Source organism: Odocoileus virginianus, chromosome 4 (genome assembly GCF_023699985.2).
Source record: "Odocoileus virginianus isolate 20LAN1187 ecotype Illinois chromosome 4, Ovbor_1.2, whole genome shotgun sequence".
Taxonomy (NCBI): domain Eukaryota; kingdom Metazoa; phylum Chordata; class Mammalia; order Artiodactyla; family Cervidae; genus Odocoileus; species Odocoileus virginianus.
The window spans coordinates 64,749,542-64,772,708 of record NC_069677.1 but is presented as its reverse complement, the minus strand read 5'-3'; the positions used below and the strand labels follow the sequence as shown (position 1 = coordinate 64,772,708).

Here is a 23,167-nt window from a genome sequence, read left to right as displayed (position 1 = left end):
TGTGACTCAGAGATGCACATATGTACATTGTTTTTTATATTCTTTTCTTTATGGTTTCTCAGAGGGTATTGAATATAGTTCCCTGTGCTCAACAGGAGGACTTTGTTGTTAATCCATTCTACATATAGTAGTTTGCATCTACCACCCCCAAACTCCCAGTCCATCTTCTCCCCCCCCCCCGCCACCTTGTCAACCACAAATCTATTCTCTATGCCCAAAAAGACAGATTTTATAAAGTGGTGCAGCCTCATTATTTTTCTGATTCTATCTAATTGCTTTCCATACTATGGCACTTCATTGTTATACAGCCACTTGTTTGCCACCAATACAAGCAGTTTTTCTGTGCATTATGTCCCTAATCCATATTTTTAGACGTGATAATGTAGGTTAATACAAAAGTCATTTTTACAAACAACCTGCTAAAATTAATTACCATAAAAAATTACTACAGACATAATGATGGAAACAAATTAGTTGCTTAATTGTATATATTTTTTTCTCAAGTTTTTGGAGCAGTTTTGGTATAGCCAAATACCCCTTTAGAAATCCTTACTTAAGATAAAATAATGGTACTTCTTTATTAAATAGCTAGATCAAAGTTGGATTTTATAAGTATTGTTTTCTTAAAAATGCATTATATAGAGCCTATTTCTGTGTCTAAGACATGAGACCTAGCAGTTAAATAAGGAATAGTTCAATAAATTTATTTCATAAAAGTTTTAAATTTTTATACAGAAAAATTCCATTGCAAAGTAAAGAGACAACCAACCAACTGGGGAAAAGTATTTAAAACACTTTTGACTAGACAGAGGGCTAATTTCTTTGATATATAAAGAGATTTTACAAATTGATGAATTTTTTTTAAAAAATCACCAGAAAAATAGGGAACTACAAATGAACAGATAGTTTACAGAACTATAATGAAGAGTAAACATGAAAGGATGCTTAAGCTTTTAGAGAAATTTAAAGTAATACAACTCCTAAAATTCCATTTTTCATCCTTTAGGGTGGCAGCATGAAGATGTGGGGGGTGGGGAGAGCTTTCCTTATTGTTTGTGCTTTGGAAACATCCTCCAGATTTTAAGATACACGTGCCATTTTTTCCAGCAATTCTGAGTTTGCAAAGGATATATGAACTAAAGAATAATTATTAATTGAAGTAAAAAATTAGAAGCAACCTAAATTTCCATTAGGTTGGACTGCCGTTAAATGGAAAACCATCCAGTTTTAGGAAATAATGAGGTGACTCTGTATGTAGTGACATAGAAATAATTGTCCCTGTATACATTATGTCTGAGTACTTTTGTGTATGACTAGAAAATAGCAGGAAAGATTTTTCACAATTCTCTGAAATGTGACTATGTTTGAGGAGTATACTTGGTGGAAGAAGAAAAATTGCAGAGCATTATGTTTCTAAACTGCTTGCTTTTTTAAAAGAAGCAGGCATATATTAAATTTTTGTTTAAAAGTGAGAATATATAATAGTTACCAAATTTTAAATTAAGAATTATATGTTTATAAATGAAAGAATAATAGCAAAACTTTTTTGATTTGGTTCCTGTTAGATATTGAATAGGAACATTAATTAGTTCATGGAAGGTAAAGGGAATACTTTTCTATTAGCTGGAAATTAGGCATAAATGAATGATTTTATTCTTAAGATTTGAAAATGTCTTTCAAAAATAACCTGATTGAATGAGTCATATGTTATATATATGTAGCATATTAAAGTAAATTTATCGCTGTTTTATTTTCTTTTAATTTTATCATACTTTAAATTTATGAAAATTATAGGTTAAAAATACTAATCACATGTATATAATAAATGTTTTACATAATGGAATCAAATTTTATCCCAGGTTTCGTCTTGATATATATCGCTGCTTGGCTAGTCCAGCTCTAATAATGTTAACAGAGGAGGATCCTATTCTGAGAGCGTTTGAACTTAGTGCTGATTTAAAAGAACTAAGCCTCGTGGAGGTGGAATTCAGGTGGGAATAAATGGAAATTGTAAATTCTCTCTCTTTTTTCCAGAATATTTTCAGCATGAGTTTTCTCATAGGCCAAATTCTCACTTAATGTTTATTTACATTTGATCCAAAATGATCAGGCCTTGCTGCCACGTACTTAGGATTTTCCTTTTTTCTCAGTGGAGTAGATCCTAGTATCACTTAGGTCACTCTTTCCCCATCTTCGCTCTTCCACTCTTCCACCCACCCTTAAATCCCTACTTTGTTCAATGTTACCAGAGGCATTCTAGGGCAATGTGAAGAATAAAGGGAATGGTAGCTATAAACAAGAGCAAACTTATAACTGCTGTCTTTCCTCGTTTCCAGATTCTATACCATCCTTGGAGCCCAGCCCTTCATAACTTTCAGAAGCATATTGAATGCTTTTTTGTATGTCAGGTACATTTCAAACACCCAGACATTGTCCCATTTCCCTGTTTGGTGAGATTTTCTAGTAGGAGAAATGTAACATGTAGACATAAAACTAATTAGATAAGACTACAATTAAATTCCTAGACTAAGAAGTAGATAATACTTTGTTAAAGAAATTCAGCTACTTATTCTACCAAACTTAGGTAGTTTTGGTTATGTAGTAAATGCAAAGAACGGAGAAGGCAATGGCACCCCACTCCAGTACTCTTGCCTGGAAAATCCCATGGATGGAGGAGCCTGGTAGGCTGCAGTCCATGGGGTCACGAAGAGTCGGACATGACTGAGTGACTTTACTTTCACTTTTCACTTTTATGCGTTGGAGAAGGAAATGGCAACCCACTCCAGTGTTCTTGCCTGGAGAATCTCAGGGATGGGGTTGCACAGAGTCGGACACGACCGAAGTGACTTAGCAGCAGCAGCAGCAAATGCAAAGAATAGAAGAAAAAATATTAGCCAGTAAGGAAAAGTTTTTAGTTCTTTGAGTTATAACTTTATGCAGCCAGTTCATGGAAAACCCCATTGAATAGAAAATTAATCATTGAGAAATTCTTCATATTTTCTCTTCCTTTTACTTTAAAAACACTGAATAAAAAATTAGTTTCTGAAATCTGATCCCAATTGTTTCATAACTATTTATTTCTAACTTTATTCTTAAGTTGTTCCACTCAGGCTTAAGCTTAACATAATTGATATTTTATAAAGAATTGTCTATTAAAACTTCTTAGTTTCTCACAAGTGATTTAGGCTTGCCTTTAATAAGCAGGTAAGTCCTAAGTTTCAAGGAATAGTGATTCTGTACTAGGAATGTTTCAGTGTTTCTTTCTAACTTGAATTTTGTTCAAAGGAGCATCTTAAAAATGAAACAATACTATTTTGTTATCAAAAGTAGTGTAAACACGTTTCAAACTATCATAGAAAAAAATTCTGGTTAAAAATCATATAATATATTTATTGGATAGCATCAAAATATTATTATTTATTGTTTAGATAAATAATATAAAAGAAAGATATACAGAATTTTATATAGAACTTATAGAGAATAAAGGCAAATGAGTTAAATGAAGAACATGTTGAAAATATTATCAGAATTTCTAGGAATATCAATATATATAAGAAAACACTTTGCTTATCTGAGATTATCAGTGTGAATGCAGAGAACACAATTGTGTTACAGTTTTCCCCAAAGCTGTGGGGGATTTATGTACCAGCAGGTTCCTTTGACAGCACAAAATGACTTAAGATGTGTAGCACTGTCAGAATTAAAATGTTATTGAGTAATATTTCTTGTGAAAACACCTTAATTAGAAGATGGAAGTGGCATTTCTAATAATAGACTGTGCACTTTGCAGGAATGATTATGAGGAACTAGCCCGGCAATGTAAAATGTTTGCTAAAGATTTGCTTGCCCAAGCCCGGAATTCACGTGAATTAGAAGTTATCCTAAACCATACATCCAGTGATGAGCCTCTTGACAAACGGGGATTACTAGAAGAAAGAATGAACTTAAGTCGTCTAAAACTTGCTATCAAATATAACCAAAAGGAGGTATGAAGTTTTCTGTGATATATTTAAATTATTTCCTCCACAGTGGTCTAGTGGCTCAGGGCAAAGGCTTTGGAGCAATACATCTACATTGAGATCCTAGTTCTGCTTCATAAAAACTGTGTGTCCTTGGGAAAGTTATTGAATCTGTCTGAGCTTTAGTTTTAAGAATTAATTAAGGATATGCATACTTAAAGAGTTTAGTACAATGAGTATTACCTTTAAGCAAGTACTCAATAAATGGTAGTTGCTATTATTTTTAACAATAATAACAGTATGGATATTAATGTAATGTTTTTGCTAAATAGTAGCTATGCAGGTAAGATTTTGAATAGTAAATGCCTTCCTAATGCAGTTTCCACCTTGTGTTTTGTCTGTTATGAGTTCATATTATTAATCTAGTTATAAATAGTCCTTTCTACAGATACAGGGCCTTTCTGTTTAAAAATAAAAGCATCAGATATTATGTTCCTTATTCTTATTTGTTAATTCATTGTGAAACCCAAAGGTGGAGAGACGTATGCTATGATAACTAAGTTGAATCTGGCTCTTCTGGCATCATCCCTTCCTATTAAGGGAAATACCTATTTCTACTCCCCATACACTCACATGCATATGATTCAGGAACTTGAAGAAGGAAGGTATGCATTTTTAATTTCATTTTTTGAGATAACTTAATAGACATGGATGTTGATATGCAGACAATGATGTTCAGGTGGGGAGTGCTGGCGTATGATACTTTTAAGGTATTGCTTCTAAGACCCATTATTCTTATTATCAATATAGATGTTGGGGTAAAACTTGCTTATCACAATTATATTAATATAAAAATGGGGCCCAAAATAGATTATGGTAGAAGGCAAGATATAGGACCTTTGGTGCTTGGAGCAGAGTTTTTTATTATCTTGGTTGACAGTTTGAGCTGCCGAATAGCTTTGTGACTTGAGAGACTGATATAGGAATTTTAAGATATTACTTTAAGATTACCTAGATATTATATTTCTCATTCAGATCTCTGGCTTCAAATCCTATACTTTTTCTAGTACTCTGAGGTTTCTTACTTAAGGTAGAACATTCATAGGAAAAAAAATTAAGTGTAAGAATTTGTATCTAGGTAGCTGTAAGATTCGGAGAAGGCAATGGCACCCCACTCCAGTACTCTTGCCTGGAAAATCCCATGGACGGAGGAGCCTGGTAGGCTGCAGTCCATGGGGTTGCGAAGAGTCAGACATGACTGAGCGACTTCACTTTCACTTTTCACTTTTGTGCATTGGAGAAGGAAATGGCAACCCACTCCAGTGTTCTTGCCTGAAGAATCCCAGGAATGGGGTCGCACAGAGTCGGACACAACTGAAGTGACTTAGCAGCAGCAGCAGCTATAAGATTATAAATCAATAATATACCTATGTGGCTTAAGAAGGAAATACAATGTTAATGTGTATACCTAAAAACAGAGAACTCTGATATAATCTTCTTCTAATATACATTTGAATAGATCTTATGTTTATTTACTTTTGTGTTCCACAACCTAAAATAGACATGAAATACTAGAAAATAACAGAAAAGATAGAGCAAAATACAAAATCAACTTAAGTGATTGGAAAAGGAATCTCAAAGAAAGGTGGAAAAAAACCAAGATTACCCTGGTAAGGGGAGAAAAACTAAGGAAGTTTCCTAATGAGGTATATGTATATATATATATATATATATATATATATATATATACCTGAAGAATTTATAGAGGATAACCAAATGTTCCATTCTAAAGAAGATTAGAGAAAAGGAATAAGGAGTATTCCAAAAGTATCCCAACTTTTAGTTGGGAGGAAGATATTCTATAATTTTAAAAATGAATGAAATATAAATTAGTTTTTTATATTGGATTTCTAAATATAATCAAAGGGAAAGATAGTATTTTCTCCAGTAGTTGATATATTTTATTCTGGTGCTACATCCTGAATAACAAACTGCCCTGATACTCAAGTGGCATAAAACAATACTTCAGAGTCATTTTGTGATAATTTCATGATCATTTTATTACACTCTTGAGTTTTGTGAGGTCACAAACCTCTTGAGGTCAGGAATTAGGAAAGGGCACAGCAAGGTTGATTTGTCTCTGCTTCACCATGTCAATGATCTCAGCCACAGTTATTTGGGAGGTTTCTTCACTCATATGCCTGGTGCTTGAGCAGCACCTGAGGTCTCAGACAGGGAGCTCTGAGTGGGCAGGATGCTCAGTAGGCTGGGTCCATTGAGGGCAGTCCTCCTGAGAGCTCAGGACTGGAACCATGGAAGAGTATGGCCCTCATGGTTTGCTCGCTGCAAGGAGATGGTCTGAGAAGCCTCTGAGGGTTAATCAGAGTGGCTACATGTAGCCTCAGCTTCTTTGTAGGCTGGTGGCTTCAGGGCAGGGGGACGTTTTATATGCCATCTTTTGGCTCCAAGAGCAAGTGTTTCCCAGACAAGGTGGAAGCTGAATGTCCTTTTAAGACCAGCCTTCAGAATTCACATAGCGTCACTTCTTCCAGAATCTACTTGTTAAAGCAATAACAGCCTTGGTGAATTGAAGGGTAGGAAATATTGGTAGCCTCTCCATTGTTGATGAGAAGAGTATCAAAGAATTTGTGTCTATATTTTAAAACCACCACAGATTTAGAATATCTCCAATTGAAATTTCTTCCAGTTACATATTTAACATTATGGTTAATTAAATCATCATTGCGTAGAGAGATGACGAGGGCAGCAGTCAGTCCTGAGATTGCTTTGATACTTGGGGGAAGGATGAAACCACTGAATTTGGGATGCTACCAAACTGGGTAATTGATGGGAAGAAAAGCTGTATTTTTCTCCCTGATAGTTCCTTTTGAGGGACAAATTAACAATTTCGTAACAACACTGAAAGCTAAGCAGAAGGACAAATATTAATTACCAAAAGTAGGCATGGCTTATTAGGAAATTTCTTGATAAGCACAATGAACAACAAAACTCTGTCCAGGTTTTTTAAGTACACTGTTGCATTCTATAAATCATATTCTGTCTTGGGATGAATCATTTTAAAACAGAACATTGACCAAATGTTATTGAATATCTGAATGATATTATGGTCATTTGTGCTTTACTTCAATGATTTTCAAGCCTGATTACATTACTGAGTCCAGAGTCATCAGAATCCTTAACTTATACTTCCCAGCAAGAACATTATATTGGGAAAATATTACTTCTGAATTTTGCAAACTAAGAATCTTTGTAAATTTTAGTAAATTAATTTCTGTATTTGAACCAGAATTTTCCCCTTATTTGGGAACATTTTTCCTTTTCTTCTCACACAGAATTTCATTTTATGAGGATTTAAAAGCGTCTTTAATACATTTTAAGAAATTCTCAGTGTTTTCATGGAACATAAATATATGTGGTGTTTAGCCTTTAATTGCTTTGCTGTGCTTGACATGTTGGTTTCTTGTAACTGAAATCATTAATTTTTCTAGGCTGAAGTCTCTTTCTGTGGATTATGCTTGTTAATTTTGAAATTTCATAAACACTGTTATGAGTCTTTATAAAGTGTTTCATAATGGCTAAGAAGGCTAGTACTGGAGAAGGAAATGTCAACCCACTCGTGTTCTTGCCTGGAGAATCCCAGGGACGGCAGAGCCTGGTGGGCTGCTGTCTATGGGGTTGCACAGAGTCAGACACGACTGAAGCGACTTAGCAGCAGTTAGCAGCAAGTAGGCTAGTGGGCTTCCTTGGTGGCTCAGGGTAAAGCAGGATGGTAATAGTCACTAATACTTCAGTGATGCATGCTATGACCAGGCACTATTCTAAGAGCTTTACATTTAATCCTCATAACCAGTGTTTGACTAGATACTATTATTATCCTCATTTTATAGATGGAGAATTTGAGGCTGAGAGAGATTTAAAAACTTGCTCAAGGTCATTTAGTAAGTAAGTGGCAGAGCCTGGATTTAAAAATAGATAATCTGGCTCCAGAGTCTATGCTCTTAACCACTACACTCTTTTATTGCATATAAGAAAAATAAACTGGACTATATAGAACTGATTTCAAACCATAATTAAAACTTTGAATATCAATTAAATAATAGCACTATTGGATCCTATATACAAGTTATATTTTACTTGTGTGTGTGTGCTTCCTTTTCAGTTTGTTTCCCAGTCCAACTGTCAGCAGTTCCTGAACACTGTTTGGTTTGGACAGATGTCAGGTTACCGTCGTAAGCCTACCTGTAAGAAGATAATGACTGTTTTGACAGTTGGCATCTTTTGGCCAGTTTTGTCACTTTGTTATTTGATAGCTCCCAAATCTCAGTTTGGCAGAATTATCCACACACCTTTTATGAAATTTATTATTCATGGAGCATCATATTTCACATTCCTACTATTACTAAATCTATACTCTCTTGTCTACAATGAGGATAAGAAAAACACAATGGGGCCAGCCCTTGAAAGAATAGACTATCTCCTTATACTGTGGATTATTGGTAGGTATCAAGTTAGTTTAAAAGGTTCTGCGTTTATTTAGCCCATTAATTCTCCCTTGGTTGGTGGCATTATAAACTGCATTCAACTTATAATTTTACACAGTTTATACAGCAAAAATTTGAACACTTCCATAATCATTGAGTGCTTGCTTTGGCAGCACATATACTCAAATTGGAACAATACAGAGAAGATGGCTGTATTCGTGAAGCGTTCCATGTTTTGGGGTGGCTTAGATGGTAAAGAATCTGCCTGCAATGCGGGAGACCTGGGTTCAATACCTGGGTTGGGACTATCCTCTGGAGGAGGGCATGGCAATCCACTCCCAGTATTCTTGCCTGGACAATCCCCATGGAGAGAGGGGCCTGGCGGGTTACAGTTCAAGGGGTTGCAAAGAGTCGGACATGACTGAGCGACTAAGCACATGATCACTGGAGACGTAGGTTATGTTTTTTTTTAAAGATAAATGTTCTTAAACTTGAGAATAAGGAAGCAGATCTCTTCATATGATTTAATTACATGGGAGCTACAAATTCTCAGTTTCTAAAATTGTTCATGATTGTTAAAGACAGATTTTGCTGATGAATTTTTTTTGTTATAAGAATATGAACATTTTCTTAGGTGTTTTAAAATATAATACATTTTATACTTGGTTGCATTTTAAGAGTTAACTATTTTGTTATATCATTAGTTTTCTTTTAAGAACCTATGAACTTTTACAGATGCACATTACCTTACCTCTGTTTGTGCTCAGTTGCTCAGTCATGTCTGACTCTGGATTGTAGCCCTCCCGGCTTCTCTGTCCATGGGATTTTCCAGGCAAGAATATTGGAGTAGGTTGCCATTTCCTCCTCCAGGGTATCTTCCTGATCCAGGGATCAAACCCACGTCTCCTGCATTGTAGGCGTATTCTTTACTGCTGATGCATCGGGGAAGCCCATCTGTATTATAGAACCATTACTTAAATTTGGATTTAAAGCATTCCCTGGTGACTCACTCTGTAAATCAGTTCGTTACAATGATAGCCATATCTCTTTAGAAATAACAGTCTTTTAAAAAGACATTTTATTAGCTGAAAATTGTTTTTTTATAACTATTATGCTATAAAATAAATAATGACCTTCTGCAGTTTTTATTGCCCTTGCCCTTTTTGAGAGGGGTTCTGGGGGGAGGGGAGTTGAGGTATAACTACATTGTCCATTTATGGTCTTTTAATGACATCTCCTTAATTTTCCTCTGGATCATCAACCTTATTTTTAACCTCAGCATTTCCCACCTTTTTTTTTTTTACTATTTGCTGTAGAATAAAAGGAATGTTGAGATTTCATTTTTTTAATGTTATGAAGCTCTACTTAATATGTTCTGACTTTCAGTTATTAAATAATTTGAAAAAAATTAATTACAATGTTCACTTTTAGTTCTTTAGATATAAAAATAATTTGTATTTGGGATTTTTAAAATTAATTTATTTTTAATTGAAGGATAATTGCTTTACAGTATTATGTTGGTTTTTGCCATACATCAACATGAATCAGCCCATAGGAATTTGGGGATTTTTATTTTATATGGAAATTAGTTCAAGTAACTTGACTTTAAATCAGTTTTACTTTTAGCAGTATTCAATTCATGATGCATTAATGTTTAAAATTAGGTAGATATAATAAAAATAATGTAATCTGAACTTTAGGTTAAAGAGAATTAAATAATTTCTTCTTGTTAATATTTTCCTGTTTCTAATATTTCACTATCATATCTAAAATTCAGTATTTAATTTAGGAAATAATTTATACTTTGTCATATTTGGTTTCAAACTGCATTATTGTAGATCTTTTGAATGTAAACTTTGTTTCTCTTTTTAATTGAGTATGTTAGACTGAAAGGAATCTTTTAAGAAATACCTTTCCTCTATTAAACTATTTCTGAAAGATCGCTGTATATACCTTAGTTGTGAAGAAAGGACATTTTACATTATTTATCTGTAATTTATTGTTTAAATGAAGTGAGAGAGAGAGAATATCTTCTTTGTTTTGTAAAGTAAAGATTCAGTGTAGCCAGCTCTGTGTAAGATTAAAGTTTATATTTCTTAGCAGTGAGTAAAAAACTCACTGAAGTCAAAGAGTCATCCCATTCTTTGGATAGCATAAATATTACTGTTATCATTGAATTTCATAAGAGATGTAAAACTATGGCTACTCTTTTCTAATCACAATGGCTTTGTTTCCAATAACATTGAATACACACATAAACACATGTACCTACAATATTAATTTTCTAAACATATTCTTTCTCAGTAGAAGAGTACAGTGTGAATTAATCCAGTAAAATTCCTGAAAGTATTTTATTTTTCACAGCACAGCTTCTGCTTTGAAACAATTAGATCTGAATAAACTTTGCCCAGGATGTCTCCTGAACCTGTTGTGTCATTAGATCACTCTGTCTTACTTAAATATATAGATCTGAAATTGCTGTAAGAAAACATGTAGGAATCATTTGCCTGCTTGTTTAAAGGCATTCCTTGGTTCAGTTTACTTTTTCATGCAATGAGTACAGTGACTCCTGACTCATGGTACCTGGCTTTTGTACATTTATTTTTTGTTATTTTCCTTAACCCTCCAGAAAAATAAATAGGGTTGAATTACAAAGAGCAAGGTAAAAAAAGAAAACAGTGTGTTGTTGAATCCGCAGACTATTAATGGTATCCATTTAGTTAGGTATTTTTTTTAATCGTTGGAATATAATAGAACAGCCCTTACAAAAAGGTACATTTTGAAATGTTATATACCTGCTTTGTCCTGGCACAGGCAGTAACAGATATGGCCTAACATGCATGGTGCTTATGATCTAATATTTTTAAAAAACACAGTAACTTGAGAATCACACAGATAAATAATTATATATGAGTTAAATGCTGCTAAGTAAAGATCATGGAGCTAAGAGGGCAAGGATATTATAAGGGCTGTTTACCTAGTTGGCGGATTGGGAAGGCTGTCCTGAAGAAGTGATAAATAAGCTAAAATTTAAAGAATAAATAGGAGTCAACTTGGAGAATTGGGAAAGAAAATTATTCTAGGAGAATTGGGAAAGAAAATATTCTCGGCTGATGTAAAAGTTGTATTCAAGGACCATGTGGCAAGAGGCACAAAGAAGGGACTGAGTAATGGTGGAGCAAGGAGAGCAAGAGAAGTGAAATTCAGGATGAAGCCATAGATACGGATTTTGCACTAGACCCAGGACAGCCTTGTCGGCCATGTTAAGTAATTTTGACTTAATACTAAGAACAGTGGGAAACCACTGATTTTTTTAGTGGGTAAGTGACAAGATCCTTTTGGCTACAGTATAGAGAATGGGTTGGGAGGAAGAGCTATGGCAAGAGTAGCTGGAGGGAGACCAGTAAAGAGCCTGTTGCAGTAAGCTGATGGATACCTTGAACTTAGGATGGTTGTGATAGAAAAAGAGAGGAAGAAACAGACTCAAGAGATTTATAAAGTAAAGCAAATAGAACATGGAAATATATATATACCACATATACATATCACATATATATACATATCACATACATACATGTATATACATATAGCATATACATATATATATTTCCATATGTGTGTGTGTGTGTGTGTGTGTGTGTGTGTGTGTATAGGAGGAGAGGAGGTGGGACATTATTAAGCAATGTAAGTATTCTGGAAGAGTACTAAGTTTGGGGATTTGTGAGAGACTAGATTCTGAGAGTGGTTTTGGATATGTTAAAGAGTCTTTGAGATACTCAAGAGAGATATCAATCATCCAATTGGTTGATTTCATAGTCTATTTTTTTATTTTGATTTCATAGTCTAGAATTCAAGAGGAAGTTTAAGCGTGAGTTGGCAGTATGCACGTAATCTATATATATGTTGTATATGAAACTATGGGCATGCATGAGACACTTGAGAAAGTATAAAATGAGAAGAGGGGACCTAGGAGTAAGCCTTGAGGAATCCCCAAATGATGGGATTACAGTTTTGCTAATATTAATAATTCTATATATGTATATATAGTCCATTGATTATGTAGTGATTGCATTGCTTATAATAGTTTAAAATTGTTATGTTCTTCTAATCCAATTCAGAAATGTGAAATAGATCAAGTATATCAGCTTCATTTTGGTGTGGGGTGTTACATAAGAGATGGGAAAGTACCTGTCAGTGGTACTTAATATTCTTTCATATATCTGCCTTTTTTAAATCAAAATCTTATCCAATCCATGTTGTAATTTTTGTCGAGTTCCATTTAGGTATAATATTGCATTTTACAGAAATAAAACACTTATTTCTGTAAGCATCTTAGTTTAGTGTTTTAGTGTTACAGTGTTTGGGTTAATAAAATAAGTTATTTTATTTGCTTTAACATTAAAGTTATTTGCTTTAACATTTTTGATAGTTTTTATCTATTTTCAATTTTAAAATATTTTTATTTGGCTGTGCCAGCTCTTAGTTGCAGCATAAAGGATCTTTAGTTGTGGAATGTGGGATCTAATTCCCTGACCAGGGATTGAACCTGGGCCCCCTGCATTGGGAGTACGGACTCTTAGCCACTGGACCACCAGGGAAGTCCCTATTCATTTTAAATAAAAACTCATCCAAATGGAATTTTTAAAAAAGTATTTTCTGTGTCAGATCTGCAAATATTTAAAAATGATCTTGTACATAAAGTATGTGTTCTGTATAATTAAGATATTATGAACAGAGTTTTTCAAGAATACTCTCAATATTCAGTCTACTGGTAAGCCAGAGGATGATTCTAATGGCTTAACTTGATCTTCACCCATATGTAGGTTGTAGCACTCTGTTCTTTTGTCATTTATTGTTGTTCAGTCACTAAGTCATGTCCAGATCTTTGTGACCCCACGGACTGCAACATGCTAGGCTTCCCTGTCTTCCACTGTCTCCCCAGAGTTTGCTCAAGTTCATGTCCATTGAGTCAGTGATGCTATCTAACCATCTCGTCTTCTGTTGCCCTCTTCTCTTTTTGCCTTCATTTTTTCCCTAGCATCAGGGTCTTTTCCAATGAGTCGATTCTTCGCATCATGTGGCCAAAGTATTGGAGCTTCAGCTTTAGCATCAGTCCTTCTGATGAATATTCAGGGTTGATTTCTTTTAGGATTGACTGATTTGATCTCCTTGCAGTCACTTTACATTCTCCTTAAAAATATCTCAATGGAGGAATGTATCATAAAGCAATCCTCGATTGCAGTACTGTTCTCTGGTACTTCTAGGAATATAAAATTGGAGAAACTTCTGGCCAAAGAAGAAGGAAGTTTTGGTTTGGTTGGTATTTATTTATGTGTATTTATTCACTGAGCAAGTTTTTTGAGCACCTTCTGCATATCAGGCACTATTTAGGACATTCAGGACACTGGTTGATAAATATTCTTAACTTTGAAGAGTTTTTACCCAAAGTGGGAGCAAGATAGTCAGTTAATAATAGACATAATAAGTAAACTATGTCCATTGTTTAAAAGTGAGAAGTACTAAGGGAAAAGAAAGAGAAGCAGAGTTGGAGGATTGGGAGTGATGGGCATAAATTTGCTATTCATTTTAAATAGGACGATCAGAGTAGGTGGTGAGGAAAGATGCAGGATGGATGTCTGGATGAGGAGCTTCCAGCTGGAAGAAGAGCCAGTGTCCAGTTGGGGAGTTTGGGGTATTCAGAGAACAGCAAGGAAGCCAGGAGGCCAGTGTGACTAGGGTAGTGGAAGGAAAGATTCAGAGGAGAGGAGATCCAAGAGAAGTAATGTAGGGCCTCAGAGACCGTTGTAAAAAATTTGGTTTTGACTCTGAATAAAAGGAGATGTAAGGAAAGGTGCAGTGTGCAGGGCCTGCTATGCACAGTCAGCAGCAGTGGTCTTAGGTTCTTAACATTCACATTTGCCAGAGACCAAAGGCAGAAACCTGATGCCGACAGCTTCAAATATGTCTTTATTGGCAGTTCTTACAAAAGACTGGGGCTTCTTCTCAGCCCCATAGGGGGCACACTCAGTTCTGTGGAATGAGGCCATATTCATGGGTGTGGGCTACCCCAGCCAGAGAAGCCTAAAACTGCAGGATTTCTTATAAAATCTGGATATCTTACAAAGCCTCAGATTGTAGTTCCCCCTACAGGCACACTTTAAGTTAAAGAAACATCACACAGAGAAGCTGAAACCTGTGTTTCTTAACATGTTTTTATATAGTCCTATTTGTGTATACTTTTGGGGTCTATGATTCCACTTATGCAGTTTCCCAGTCAGTGATTGTTTTTATAACAATGTTGAACACAGCTGACTTTCCATACTTTCCTTAACATAGTAGGTTTCCAAGGAAACCACTTTAATAGATGATAACATGAGGTTTTGTTCCCATGGGGAAAGAGTTCTATCTTGAAGTTAATTGTTTTTCCTCTGGGACTTGCTACAGGGTTTTGATGAGAGAAATAACACTTGCATTTTAAAAAGATTGTTCTGATTGCTGTGTTGAGAATAGATTTCAGGGAAAACAGGGTGGAAGCAGGGAGACCAAGTAGGTTGTTTCAGACATTCAGGCCAGAAAAGATAGTGGCTTGAATTTGAAGTAGTGGTGAGAAAGTTTAGATCCTAACTATATTTTGAAAATAGAACCAGCGGATTTACTATTGCATTCAGTGTGTGGTTTAAGAGAATATCAGTCAGGGGTGAGGCAGGGACATTTAGAGTGAGCATCTAGGATGGAGTTGCCATCAGCTGAGATACAGAAGTCTTCAGGAGCTGTGGGCTTGGGGGCAGAGATTAGGAGTTCAGTTCGGACATATTAGGTCATCCAGTTTGAGATAGCCAAGTACCTGTGCAAGTTAAGTTTAGGAGGGGGGTTTAGAGATACTTATTATTGTGTAATTACAGGTTGAGTTAAAAAATTTGAGAGTCTACCACATAGATACTATTTAAAGCCATTAGACCAGACTGGATGAGGTCACTGTAGGAGTGAGTGTAGATAAAGAAAATAATCAGGAACGGAGCCTTGGGGGAGGGGACATTTAACAGTGACTTATTTGTTTTCTTATGCTTGTTTCACATCATTTATTAAAATCCCTCTCTGGGAAAGATACTGTCAGATGAAGCTTAAGATTCCTTCTCTTTCAAATTTTAAGAACTTTTTACTGAATGTTATTTTTTTTTTCTGAATGAGGTTACAGATGACACATGTTATTTATTTAATACTTTGAATCTTAATGTATTTTTTAGTTTATTATTGAATTAAGAGCATCATCTGATTTTTTTTCTTTTTTTTAGGAATGATATGGTCAGACATTAAAAGACTCTGGTATGAAGGGTTGGAAGACTTTTTAGAAGAATCTCGTAATCAGCTCAGTTTTGTCATGAATTCACTTTATTTGGCAACCTTTGCCCTCAAAGTGGTTGCTCACAACAAGGTGACTATTAACTATGTCAATTGAAGGCACAAGTGAAGTTTATTTAGGGAAAACCCAAGATATTTAGCTATGGATCTCAGAGTTACTTTGGCCCAAATCTGTGTCTGATGTGTTTTCATTTTAAACCTATCTTTGGCAAGGAAATAGTGCCCATTGTTTCCTTCCTTTCTAATACTTTCAAGGGTGTTAATTACCTTTAAATGTTGGTTACCTATTATATGCCAGGTACCTTGGTTGATACTTGCTATACTTTATCTCATTTTATTCTCACAGGGATTCTATGAGACAGATGTCCTTATCCCCATTTTGCAAATAAGGAAAAGGAAGCTCAGAGATAATAAGTAACTTGTCCAAGACCACACAGTAAGAAACCAAGACTGGATTTAAATCCAGGTCTGTCCAGGCATTTTCTTTCTACCAAATGCCAGTTCCTTACATCTGAGCGAGGTTCATTTACCTATTACTTAAAATGAGAACACAAAGTTATTTAAATTGGTTATATTTACCAGGGAAAAGTTTATCTGAATGGAACTCATAGTGTTTTACACATTCCAAATCATGGAGGTTATCTCCCATAGCTTAAAAAGTGATGTAAATTTAATTATTTTCTGATGCCTATAGTTTTATATTTAAAATTTGATAAAAATCCAACCTTATAGACATCTTACAATGTTACTTTTATAAAGATTAATTTAAAGCCTAGGAAAGGTAATGGAGATTATGTTGACTATCTTTGTTTATGCCTGAGTTTAGAATTCTGAAGTGTCACATTCAAGGAACTATTATATAATATTTTTTGAGTTTTGGCTAATTTACAGACTAGAGAGAAAGCAAACTGGTTTTCTTATACCACTTTATTAAAAACTCCATTCCTATATTTGATCAGTAGTACAGAACATGTTTATTGGGTATTTTCAATGACCAGAGTTGTGAGGTTATTAAGAAAATAAAAGTTGATCACATATAGATAAATGGTTGGATAGAGAGGTTGATGGTCATTGGTTTTTTTAGACTGGCCCCTTTTTTAGACTGGTCTCTTAGACTACCCTCTAGAAGCAGGGTACCCATATAATTTTATTATTTCAAACCAAGACACACAAATGAAGGAAATCACAGTTAATAATTATGCCAGGAAAACTGGTATGTAATCTGGGAGTGTCCCAGGCAGTTGAAACATGTGGTTACTCTGTGTCTAGGTATAATAATACACCCTTTTTTTTTTCTTGTTTAGAAGGGAGAAGAGCTTCTATGGTGCATTGTAGAGTCTTGAGTCAAGTAGCTAGCTTAATTTAATGTGAATGCTAATTAATTTCAAGCTTATGTTGTCGAATTTAAGAAAGACTAGCAAAAATTTCATTCATAAAAAGTTTAATGACCGTCTTTAAAAAATTATTTAGTTTTTTAAAGCATGAGAATTTCTGAGAAAACCTCTTCATGAAACATAATTGGTATTGCTACACGTATGTAGAAATCATCTATTTATTTAAAACAATGTTATTTCTATTAAAAGAGAAGTTTATGAAACATAAATGGAGTTCTGACACAAGGAGAGACAAAATGGTTTTCTTTCAACGGTCAGAGTATTTGTTTTTATTTTCCTAAGTTGAGAGAGCCACTTACCTTTGGCTTTTTCTTCCTAATCTTAGTTTCATGATTTTGCGGATCGGAAGGACTGGGATGCTTTCCACCCTACACTGGTGGCAGAGGGACTTTTTGCATTTGCCAACGTTCTGAGTTATCTTCGTCTCTTTTTTATGTATACCACAAGCTCTATCTTGGGTCCGTTACAGGTAAGCAGTTACAGTTTCTTAAAGAATATTTGTTAAAGCTTCTACACCTTTTTCTTGTCCACTGGAATATTGTTTCTCATGATGTCAAAGCTAAACTTTGCTTTTGAAAATAATTAACAGTTGAAAAAGTAACAGCGTGTTCATCTGCTTTGTTTCTGGCTAAATGATAATCCTTTGCTTTCAGACATCCAGAGTTTTATTAAGTTGTGGTCCATTGTCCCTCTTTCCCAAGTCCACAAACATGGATGTATTTGAAATAAATACTTCAGACAGTAGAGGGACATAAAAATCTGCTTTTTTCCAAGATGAACTTTACATTTAAAGTTTTAAGTGATAAATATAAGGGAGATATTGTACAGAGTTCATACTTGATGATGGTTTTGAAAATAAGTTATATTTCATAAAATACTTCCTTACATTACTTAATAACTATTAAACATAGTGAGTTAGAAAATGGCTTATTTAATTTTTTTAAAAAATTTATTTATTTTGGCTGTGCTAGATCTTTGTTGCTAGGTGCAGACTTTCTGTGATTATGGCAAGCGGGGGCTACTCTCTAGTTGCAGATATGTGGTCCTCTCATTGTGGTGGCTTCCCCAGTTGTGGAACAAAGTCTCTAATACAGTCTCATAGGCTTGGTAGTTGTGGCTCCCAGGCTCTAGAGCACCAGCCCAGTTATTGTGTTCAATAACTGGCTTAGTTGCTCCTCGGCATGTGGGATCTTCCTGGAGCAGGGACTGAACCCATGTCCCCTGCATTGGCAGGCAGATTCTTAACCACTGGACCACAAATGAAGCCCAGAAAATGCATATTTAGAGCTAAAAATTTCAGTTTATGTAGTCTAGCACTTTATAGTACTTTTACAGTTAAGGAAATTGAGCTTTTATTTATTCAAAGTAATATGATTATTTTTGAGAGAGTCCAGGGATAAATTCTGAGTCTCTTTACACTAAAGAAAGGACTCAGACTACCGCAGCACTCATCTCACACGCTAGTAAAGTAATGCTCAAAATTCTCCAAGCCAGGCTTCAGCAATATGTGAACCGAGAACTTCCAGATGTTCAAGCTGGTTTTAGAAAAGGCAGAGGAACCAGAGATCAAATTGCCAATATCTGCTGGATCATCGAAAAAGCAAGAGAGTTCCAGAAAAACATCTATTTCTGCTTTATTGACTACTCCAAAGCCTTCGACTGTGTGGATCACAATAGACTATGGAAAATTCTGAAAGAGATGGGGATACCAGACCACCTGACCTGCCTCTTGAGAAACCTGTATGCAGGTCAGGAATCAACAGTTAGAACTGGACATGGAACAACAGACTGGTTCCAAATAGGAAAAGGAGTACATCAAGGCTGTATATTGTCACCCTGCTTATTTCACTTATATGCAGAGTACATCATGAGAAACGTTGGGCTGGAAGAAGCACAAGCTGGAATCAAGATTGCTGGGAGAAATATCAATAACCTCAGATATGCAGATGACACCACCCTTATGGCAGAGAGTGAAGAGGAACTGAAAAGCCTCTTGATGAAAGTGAAAGAGGAGGGTGAAAAAGTTGGCTTAAAGCTTAACATTCAGAAAACTAAGATCATGGCATCTGGTCCCATCACCTCATGGGAAATAGATGGGGAGACAGTGGAAACAGTGTCAGACTTTATTTTTTTGGGCTCCAAAATCACTGCAGATGGTGACTGCAGCCATGAAATGAAAAGACACTTACTCCTTGGAAGCAAAGTTATGACCAACCTAGATAGCATATTTAAAAGCAGAGACATCACTTTGCCAACAAAGGTCTATCTAGTCAAGGCTGTGGTTTTTTCCAGTGGTCATGTATGGATGTGACAGTTGGACTGTGAAGAAAGCTGAGTGCCGAAAAATTGATGCTTTTGAACTGTGGTGTCGGAGCAGACTCTTGAGAGTCCCTTGGACTGCAAGGAGATCCAACCAGTCCATCCTAAAGGAGATTAGTCCTGGGTGTTCACTGGATGGACTGATGCTGAAGCTGAAACTCCAGTACTTTGGCCACCTCATGCGAAGAGTTGACTCATTGGAAAAGACCCTGATGCTGGGAGGGATTGGGGGCAGGAGGAGAAGGGGACGACAGAGGATGAGATTGCTGGATGGCATCACCGACTCGATGGGCATGAGTTTGAGCAAACTCCAGGAGTTGGTGTTGGACAGGGAGGCCTGGCGTGCTGCGATTCATGGGGTTGCAAAGAGTTGGACACAACTGAGCGACTGAACTGAACCCCACAGATTTTAGTAGTTGGTTGTTCTTGAAAGGTGGAGTCAACTCTGCTTGTGACCAGCTCTGCATAATACTCTGTTATTTTATAAGTCTGGATATCTGAGCAATATTCAATTTTTCTTATTAAGTCAAAACTTACTGACAATTTAGATTCTTTTTTAAATTTTTAAAGAAGATATTTTAAATAAGATGCATAATTACCTTCTCCAACAGAGATATGAATACAAAATATGCAGGAAAAACCCAATTTGATTTGATTTGACTTGTGCTGTCAGCCTCCAGTGTTTCCTGAAATGTGGCTCCTTCAAGCCAAGTCCTGTGAGATGGTCTGACTGAAATACGTTTGGGACACACTGCATTCCATATAACCTCTTTCAGGAATTCACAGTACACATGATCACATTAAAGCCTATGAGAAAGAAGTAATGAAACTTGTTTAACCTTGTTCAAACTATCATCACCTAAATTTATTTAACATCATACCCATTTTTCATGAAATATGTTCAGGTCTCTTTTTTTCCTCCAAAACATGATTTATGAAATACTGGTTTAGTTTGTCTATTGTTTAAATGTTATTTTGATTTAATTTTGCCACTAGTATCTTCTATAAATGTTTTTAACCAAGAGTCAGCAGTATTTTTACATGCACATTGTTTTGTTTGTTTCTTAGCTAAAAACTGGTGTTATTACTAGGTTTCTATACTGGAAATTGCTTTATAGATTTTTACAAAGGGTTAAATAGGAGAACGTATAATATTATTTCTTGGTAAATTGTTTGTTTCTTTTTCTGAGAACAGTTGAGTCAGGTCTTCCTGACTTAAATCTCTTCCCAAAAGAACTGCAGATGTGTGTACAAATACTGCATAAGTGGATATTTGTCTTTTCAAGTGTGGTGTTTATTTTTCCTCCTCCAGGAGAGTACTTTATATTGTTCAAATAGCCACAGAACTAACAAATAATTAAAGTCAAGCTAACAAATATTTATTTTTTTCCTATTTTTTTAAAAAGGTCTATAAGTTAATCATAATATATGTTAAAAGCTTACGATCTAGTCCAGCAAATGATTTTTTAAAAATTATCTCAGGACTTCCCTGGTGGTCCAGTGGCTAAGACACCCTGTTCCTGATGCAGGGGGCGTGGGTTTGATCCCTGGTCAAGGAACTAGATCCTACATGTTGTGGGGTGTGGCCAAAAAATAAATAATAAAAATTATCTTTATTAAGGTATCATTTTCCATATAGTAAAATGTACCCATCCTAACTGGATAGTTTGATGAGTTTTGCAAATGTATAAACTTGTTTAGAGTATGACTGCTTCTCAAGGTTGCAGGTTCCCTGCCCCAAGTCATCATATCAAGTTGCATTCAGCAGGAAAAAGGGGAAAGGCAGAAAGCATGAGCTTGCTGTCTTTCTTTTTTCAAACAAGAGGACAGTTATTTTTCCTCGAGGCCTACCAAATACTTTCACTTACAGCTCATTGGCCAGAATTGGGTCACATGGCTATTTGTGTCTCTGAAGAGATGAGTACTTTTTTAATTGAGCATGTTGTGCCATGCCATGCTGTGCTAAGTTGCTTCTGTTGTGACTGACTCTTTACAACCCTGTGGACTCTTTACAACCCAGGCTCCTCTGTCTATAGGTTTTTCCAAGCAAGAACACTCGAGTGGGTTGCCCTCCTCCAAGGGATCTTCCTGACCCAGGGATCAAACCCGTGTTTCTTAATGTCTCCTGCTTTGGCAAGTGGTTCTTTACCACTAGTGCCACCTGAGAAGCCCTTAATTGAACATATTGCCCCCCAAGAAACTAGGGTCTGGTTAATCAGAAAGAGGATGAAAAATAGAAATTGAATAGGAATCTGTGGAGTCCTGTCTTCAGGTGTTTACTTAAAAAATTTCTCCAATAAAGACATCTGTTTTCCAGACTAGTCTTATTAACATGACAGACTTGTATAACATATTAGTGAGAACGAAGTCTAAATCATTTTGTGCAGAAGATTTATAAAACTTTTTTTTCTGTTTTGTTAATCATAAGCCAGGAACTCAATTAAAATAGATTGACCCAGTTGTGAGGAAAATTTACAATAAGTTAACTCCTTTAGCTAAAGTGTAACTTTTTTTTTCTTTACATGCATAACCTGCTATATCAGATAATGTTTTCATGTGATCCCTGCAGTTGTCTGTTAAATTTGTCTCCATTTACTAACATTTTGTCCTTTCAAATTTTTTGTAGAGTTAGAAGCTAACAGACTTTTATTGTAACTGATTATATAGTAGGAGTCTAGTTCTCTCCCTTAGTTAGAGTTACCATAAGTTACCATAAGAATTACCATAAGTAATTCTTATAGAGTCACTTTGGAGAATGAAAAGATGTTTTTCATTACTAAGTTGGGATGACAGCTCTGAACTGGGACTATACCAGGCAAATCAAGGTCATAGAATTATCCTGTATGGGATATATAAAATGATCCTGATTCAGCAGTGATTGACTGCTGGAAGAGACAAACATAAATATTGGTATAAAGTGAAAAATACAGAGATGACATACAAAGGACTTGGGAGCATGACTGAGGGGGTGCTTAGAGAGAGTCAGGAAGCTTGAGTTGTGATTTCTCTGTATATTTTGTATATTAATGCCTTATCAGATACATTGTTACCAAATATCTTCTCCCATTCACTGTGCTGGCTTTTAATTTTGTTGATGGTTTCCCCTGCTGTGCAAAAGCTTTTAAGTTTCAGTAGGTCCCATTTATTTTTGTTTTTGCCTCCCTTGCCCTTGGACATATCCAAAGATGTATTGCTAAGACCAGTGACAAAAAGCATACTGCTTGTGTTTTCTTGTAGGAGTTTTATGGCTTCAGGTTTTTGTATATGGTGTGAGAAACTAGTCCACTTTGATTGTTTTGACAGATATAAAGGACATTTTGCACATGAATAGCTTGATTAGATAGAACTTTTCTACAAATAATTACAGGTTTTTCTCAAGAAAGATTTGGAAGAAGAATGACTAGAAGTTATTTTTGTAACTCTTGTCAACAACTTTTTAAATTTAACACTTGATATGCACCCTAATGATATCAACTCTTTCTTCTATCAGGCATTTAGCATATTTCTGCTATTCTACATAGTGTTCTGTATATGAGGCTTTTTCTTATGTTAAATTATTTCATAAGGATATCTTGGCTTCCTAGGTGGCTCAGTGGTAAAGAACCCGCCTGCCAGTGCAGGAGACACAAGAGAC

The 23,167-nt window shown here is 35.4% G+C and overlaps 1 protein-coding gene across 10 annotated transcripts in view; it reads left to right on the top strand.

Moving 5' to 3' along the window:
- Positions 1 to 23,167, top strand: part of TRPC1 (transient receptor potential cation channel subfamily C member 1) — a 59,748-nt gene that overhangs the window by 24,697 nt on the left and 11,884 nt on the right. For 6 of the 10 annotated variants that reach the window (XM_020887146.2, XM_020887144.2, XM_020887143.2 and 3 more), the window contains 5 exons: positions 1,860 to 1,991; positions 3,791 to 3,986; positions 8,140 to 8,476; positions 15,754 to 15,893; positions 17,540 to 17,683. In XM_020887146.2, coding sequence (XP_020742805.1) covers positions 1,860 to 1,991; positions 3,791 to 3,986; positions 8,140 to 8,476; positions 15,754 to 15,893; positions 17,540 to 17,683 — 949 coding nt within the window. Of the gene's footprint in view, positions 1 to 1,859; positions 1,992 to 3,790; positions 3,987 to 4,519; positions 4,625 to 8,135; positions 8,477 to 15,753; positions 15,894 to 15,963; positions 16,287 to 17,539; positions 17,684 to 23,167 lie in introns of those variants that run through there. The other 4 variants (XM_070466631.1, XM_070466634.1, XM_070466632.1 and 1 more) reach the window with 4 other exon arrangements.